Here is a 5963-nt window from a genome sequence, read left to right as displayed (position 1 = left end):
TCAATAGAACCAGAGGAAGAATCTTTTATCTGTAGTTCTGTACAGTACACTAAATCTTTACACCTAATCGTGCCAAAATAACTTATGAATACAATGAATACTTGAATAGCTTAAAAGGTTGTCTAAATCCATGCAACATAGAAAAAAGAAGCAACAAAAAATTGGTTCACTTTTCAAATCTACCTTAGTTTTCGCAAAGGCAAAGCACCTCCAAAGAGCTTTTCTACTTCAGTAGCTTCCATTTTGAGTCCGTCAAGTATTTCCATCTCCTCTTTAGACAAGCCTTTTAAGAAATTTTGCTCATCCTCTTGAAGCACTTTGAACCCTTCAGCCAACCTCTGAAATAATGTCATTTCAGTTTTTCGCACCTTCTCTACTTCTCCTTCTAACTCCTCGACTTCTCTAGCAATAGTTTCTTCTCCTTCCTCCACCTTTTTCTCCAGTCTTTCCACTAGGGAAGGCTCTGGCCCACAAGTATTGTCTGTTTTGATAAACTTGCTAAAGTCCCTTCCTACTTTCTTCGCAGCTCTTTCGAGTTCAGGCACTATAGATTCTGGTAAAGTTTTACTTCTTGTGTACACAACAGCACCTCCATATCCATCCCATGCATCGTTTTTACCTCGATAGTATACAAAAACATAGTCTTCCGACTTATTTTCAATCTTTGATGACAAAATGTACCTGCATATCATTGCTGGTAAGCCTTAGAAAGGTCAAATATAACTTTAAAGAAGTTGTCATTGTCAATACATGTTAGATAATATAATACTCAAAATATAACTTTAAAGAAATTACCAGTCATCTTGATAGTGAAGGTACTCATTATCATGATTATAGAGGATGCCAGGGTATTTGGGATCTTGTACAAATCTCTGCTGGGTTGACCTAGTAAGAAATCCAGCATCTGGAGTTTTTACTCTCCATGATAAATTCCCCACAAGTTTGTTGTCTTCTGTGTGAAATTCGTGTAATTGACAATCAAAAGTATCAAAACTTGGATTTAAACCACTACTGATGAACCACTTGCCAGTAAAATCTGCAATGTTAAAGTTTTGAACAAGGATATCAGGATTTGGAGCAGGAAATTCTCCCACATCTGATTTCATAGGCACACATTTCTTCCGTGACACAGCACACTCATTGAATTCATCAACTACACTGTTCTCAAACAGGTCTCCGCATTTGATCTAAAAAGAAAAAAAATAGAAGTTTTGAGAAGAATTAACTATAAGATGATGAATTTGGACTAAAGAGTAGGAGTACTAACTTGGCATTCTGTCTCATCAGGTCTATTATTACAAGTTTGGAGGCAAGCAACATTGGCTGCACATGATGGATTTGAGAGACACCTAACTAGTTCTATCCTGTAATTATATTCACAAAATTAATAAGATAAATTCCAGGTTTATTCTATTGTATTATAGTTAATATATTTGGTATGGTATACCTGCATTCCTTCAATAAGCAAGTACAAGTTTTGAGAGCGTCAACAGCATCAACTGAAGGAACAATTACTAGAAACCAGGCCAAAATACTAGCCACTTCCAATGTGCGTAAATATCTACAGTTTCCCATGAATTCAAGTATTCTGTTCGTCAACATCTATTATTATCCAGATAAAATAAAGTCAGAAGAATAGTACTATAAAAAAAACAAGTGAATTAAAAAGGAGAGTTATATACCGATGGGCGATTAGTATGAGAGGAGGAATGATGATGGAGTTTGGCTTTGATAGTGAGAGATTGATTTCTAAAAGATACTAAGGATTTGAAGCGTGTAGTTCGATTTGTGGTAGTAGAGAATAGTCTGAAAACAAGACTACTGGAGTGAAAACCTACTGTTCTGTGAAACCTTATTTGACCTAACTTCATTATCAATGGTACATTAGTTATGACTGTGGATTCGTGACAAGATAATAACATTGAATTTGCAGTCAAGATTGCCATTTGAGATATTGTAATAGGAAGAGAAAAACGAAGGAATGTTAGCACAGAAAAGAGAGGCGGATAAAGGAAGGATAAGTGGTGCAGGAGAAACAACAGAGAACGCGTGGCACAACAAATTGACAGAGAATAAGATAAGACACAAATTCATCATCGACTTTGTGTGGACTGTAAACGAACTCGTAAGCTTGCAAGCTGTAATTGCCATAATAACATACATCCTCCCTTCAACTATGTTTCTTTGGGTCTTTTTCGAAGGCCTTACAATCGCAATTGGACTATAACCAACCTTCTCTATAACAAAATAAAAACCTAAAATAAAAAAACAAAAAAAACTGTTATGTCTAAACTATAAAATAAAAATTAATAATATAAAAATTTAAAATAATTCAATATAATATTACTTAAAAGTAAAGAGTAATCTTACAAAAAAAAGCTATTAAAAGAAGTATTGGTAAAGATTTATAAAGCAATAATTTATATCCGTGTAAATGACTTGGTGATAATAAATAAACTAATCTTTTTATTGGACAAATACTTAACAAATAATAAGATAGAAATATAATAACAGCGGCAATCGGAGATCAAAATTATAAAAAAATACCATACATTGTATAAGGTATAAATGTTAGCTGTCTTAAAAATTTAATAATTAATGAATGTTAAATATATTTTTTATAAAATATTTGTGTCTATCTTTTTTTAAATTCTTTTAAATAGATTTAGTATTATTGCATGATTTATTTTGTTAATTTTTATGTTAATATTTTAGTACAATGTATTACAAAACGTACTCAATTTTATTAATATTATTTATTTAAAGAAAATTTAGATCAAAATTAATATTATTTATAAAAAAATGCTTTATTCAGTTAATTATACAACTCATGTTAAAAGATATGACGATGGTAGCAAGAAGAGATACAAAGCTGTGATGTGCCAATGAGAGTTTTATAAAAAGAATATTCTTATAAAATCGATGTCTTCAAGGTATTCAATCTATTATATATGTCCAATTTCTCTAACCTTTCAAGAAAATTTTGGCAATTCTTCAATCATTTTCTATCTAATCTAATATATGTTGGTAGTAAAACAAAAAGATTGGTATGGATATGAAAACAATATTTCATTCAACCGGAGTTTCTGTGTTTGCCTTCTTAATCTTTCTCTCAGTGTTCTTGGATTCTTCCTTGATTGTTTCTACTGCACCTAATGACCTACCACAAGGTAAAATCCATTCTCACTATATTCTTATATTTGTATTTTATATTAAGTAATGATGTATTTTTTATATTTTTAAATTAGATTAGACTATTTAACATTGATAATATATTAAACAAAATTATTAAAAGATGATATTTTTAGTAAAAAAAAAATATCTTTTTATATTTAACCAAATTTTGTTACTAAAACTTTTAACCCACTAATATTAAAAGAAAAAAAAAAGTCAGCTAATTTAGTGGCTGACCAAATAAAAAAATATTCTCACATGACATTTTTTCCTTTGTCCTAAGGGTATAACACACTTTAAAATTTGACATTATACCTTATATAAGCTGTCATTCTGAATTGGCAGTGGAATGTGCTTTGAATTTCACGACATACCCGTTGGTGGCATCGTTTGGTGAGTGTTGGAATGTCCAAGAGAATATAAGCAGCTGGACCGCAGATGGCTTCCCGGCCACCATGTGTTGCCGCAATGCCCTCACAGCTTTGTCGGAGGCACTGGCCTTGCATAATCACAGCCTACATGGACCACTCTTCGTTTCCCCGCGTCAATGGCAGAACTGCAGCACCTTATTCTACTCCCAATATAAGATGCCAGCACACTCGTGTGGCTTTGACGCGTTGTTCATGGACAAGGAAATCTACCATTGCTCCAACTTGGCTATGCAAGATGTTGCATCCATGCCGCAGTACCAAGATACCTTGAACCAATGCTCACACTTCGATCAACCGTTTGTTGAGGCATGTCCGGATTGTACCACTGCAATATTGAGCCTGAGAGACGCTTTGAACGGAGGCAACGGAGATGGCGCAGACAGAGCCGTATGCGGGGTGGCAGCTCTTGTTGCTGTTATGGGTGGCAAACAAAATGACCCATCTCTCGCTGACAAATTCTTACGCTGCTTGCCACCGATTTCGGTCAAAAAATCAAGTAACTTGACAAATTAAATACCAACCTCTAACTTTAGATCAAATTGAATTAATTAATTATTAACTTGGTATGAAGTGTTGATTATTACTTTAATTTGTGTCAGAATATTCGGCAAGTCTAGTGTTAATAAGCGTGCCAGTAGTGGTGGTAGTATTGTTGTTGATAGCTCTACTGGTAAAGTATACACACAAGAAGAAGAAGCAGCCATTGAGGCCATTTCAATTGAAGGAGATAACATCATGGGCAGGACTATACTGCTTCACGAAACAAGAAATCGAAAAGGCAATGAATTACGGGGATGAGAAGATATGCCTAGGACGCGGAAGTGCCGGGCAGGTTTACAGAGGCGTTCTCCCCAGCGGTCAGCTTGTTGCCATCAAGCATTTGACCAAGAGCAGCCCTTCTGATTCATTCACTCGGGAGATTCAAGGCCTTTCTAGACTTCGCCATCCCAACCTTGTTTGTCTTTTTGGTTGTTGCATTGAAGGTGACGAGAAATATTTAGTTTATGAATTTTGTGCTAACGGAAATCTAGCTCAACATCTACTAAGTAAGTCATCTATTCTCGTCTATCTAGCTAGCTCCTTTAACTTTATCTTCAGTGTGATAAAAAAATAAACCATAACATTGGTTATTCAGAAAAAGACTGCCATTTGAATTGGGAAACAAGAGTGAAAATTTTGAGGGATTGTTCATATGCACTAAAGTATCTCCACCATCATATAGAAGGCTGCGTTGTCCATAGAGATATAAAGGTATGTACCTTGATTAATTCAATCACTATGTATTTATATATAAATATATGTTGTTTAATTTATTTTTAATGTATATTTTGTATTTTGACCGTAAATTTATAATATTATCCTACATATTCTAACAAATTTGATGCTTGCATGTTTTCAGCTGACAAACATACTTCTGACGGAGGAATACCAAGCGAAACTGTCGGATTTCGGATTGGCAAGGATGATGGGGGTAGAAGAGAGCAAGGTATTCACAGACATTAGAGGGACAATAGGGTACATGGATCCTGAGTACATGAGCAATGCGAAGCTAACCTGTGCAAGTGACGTGTACAGTTTTGGGATTGTGGCTTTACAAATCCTTTCAGGACAGAAAGTGATAGAGATGGATCTTGATGCAAGAGACCAGCTGACCAGAAAGGCTCGAGATGTAAGTATGGGAAAGCGTCCGCTGAGGGATTTTGAGGACCCGAGGCTAGGAGGCGAGGTTAACAAGGCGAACTTCGAATCTATATTGCACATAGCGGTTCTGTGTGTTGCAAAACACGGCAAGAGTCGTCCAACCATTGAAGTTATCTTTGACGAGCTCGACGCCGTCTATAAGGACACCTGTTTACGCATCTCCGCCGCAAAGCAAGACAATAATAAGCGCCCGCCATCTTCGTCAACTCCATCCACCAGCTCAAGCTCCAAGTCCCCCAAACAGATCTCTGTTTGATCCATGTCAACAAAACAAACATGGACTATATATAAGGTTGCAGCTTGCAACTCTATCTATGCAGCGATGGAGTGGTGTGGTGTGAATGCTATATATGTGTCTCTCCATCTTGAAATGCTCCCAATACTCCCATTAAAGGTGCTCTGTTCTGGCGAACAAGCTATATACTCCTGCGCCTCCAATGGTAATTCATATAGCGCCCCTACTGCAGCTAAACGGGAACGATAGATCCAATACACTCCTCAAAAGGACTCAATTGAGTTCATTAGGTCTTCCTCTTATGCAAATACACCCAAAACAAAACATAACAACAATGCTGCAGACCTATGGTAGCAAATCTCTTTTGTACTTTTATTATGAAAATATTGTACTACTAGACTATTGAAATGAATAATTCGGAA

General features: G+C 35.6%; 2 protein-coding genes across 2 annotated transcripts; one reads left to right on the top strand and one right to left on the bottom strand.

The window, feature by feature from the left end:
- On the bottom strand, window positions 1–2047 carry LOC107491984 (violaxanthin de-epoxidase, chloroplastic). The gene is made up of 5 exons (XM_016112932.3): window positions 1683–2047; window positions 1448–1602; window positions 1268–1364; window positions 796–1187; window positions 1–681 (listed from the first exon to the last, which is right to left on the bottom strand). Exons 1-5 carry the CDS (start codon window positions 1944–1946, stop codon window positions 180–182), a joined length of 1410 nt encoding a protein of 469 aa, XP_015968418.1. The 5' UTR covers window positions 1947–2047; the 3' UTR covers window positions 1–179.
- Window positions 2048–3049: 1002 nt separating this feature from the next.
- On the top strand, window positions 3050–5963 carry LOC107491784 (probable serine/threonine-protein kinase PBL28). The gene is made up of 5 exons (XM_021125664.2): window positions 3050–3170; window positions 3520–4101; window positions 4205–4651; window positions 4741–4856; window positions 5005–5963. Exons 1-5 carry the CDS (start codon window positions 3050–3052, stop codon window positions 5560–5562), a joined length of 1824 nt encoding a protein of 607 aa, XP_020981323.2. The 3' UTR covers window positions 5563–5963.

Source organism: Arachis duranensis, chromosome 6, assembly GCF_000817695.3.
Source record: "Arachis duranensis cultivar V14167 chromosome 6, aradu.V14167.gnm2.J7QH, whole genome shotgun sequence".
Classification (NCBI taxonomy): Eukaryota; Viridiplantae; Streptophyta; class Magnoliopsida; order Fabales; family Fabaceae; genus Arachis; species Arachis duranensis.
The sequence above is the reverse complement of the archived record's forward strand: the minus strand, read 5'-3'. Positions and strand labels throughout refer to the sequence as shown.

Coding starts and splice junctions, on each gene's coding strand:
- LOC107491984 (XM_016112932.3), bottom strand. CDS start 1,946: ATGGCAATCTTGACTGCAAATTCAATGTTATTATCTTGTCACGAATCC. Junction 1,365..1,447: donor TGCTTATTGAAGGAATGCAG/GTATACCATACC, acceptor ATATAATTACAG/GATAGAACTAGTTAGGTGTC. Junction 1,188..1,267: donor CTGATGAGACAGAATGCCAA/GTTAGTACTCCT, acceptor TTTTCTTTTTAG/ATCAAATGCGGAGACCTGTT.
- LOC107491784 (XM_021125664.2), top strand. CDS start 3,050: ATGGATATGAAAACAATATTTCATTCAACCGGAGTTTCTGTGTTTGCC. Junction 4,102..4,204: donor GATTTCGGTCAAAAAATCAA/GTAACTTGACAA, acceptor AATTTGTGTCAG/AATATTCGGCAAGTCTAGTG. Junction 4,857..5,004: donor TTGTCCATAGAGATATAAAG/GTATGTACCTTG, acceptor GCATGTTTTCAG/CTGACAAACATACTTCTGAC.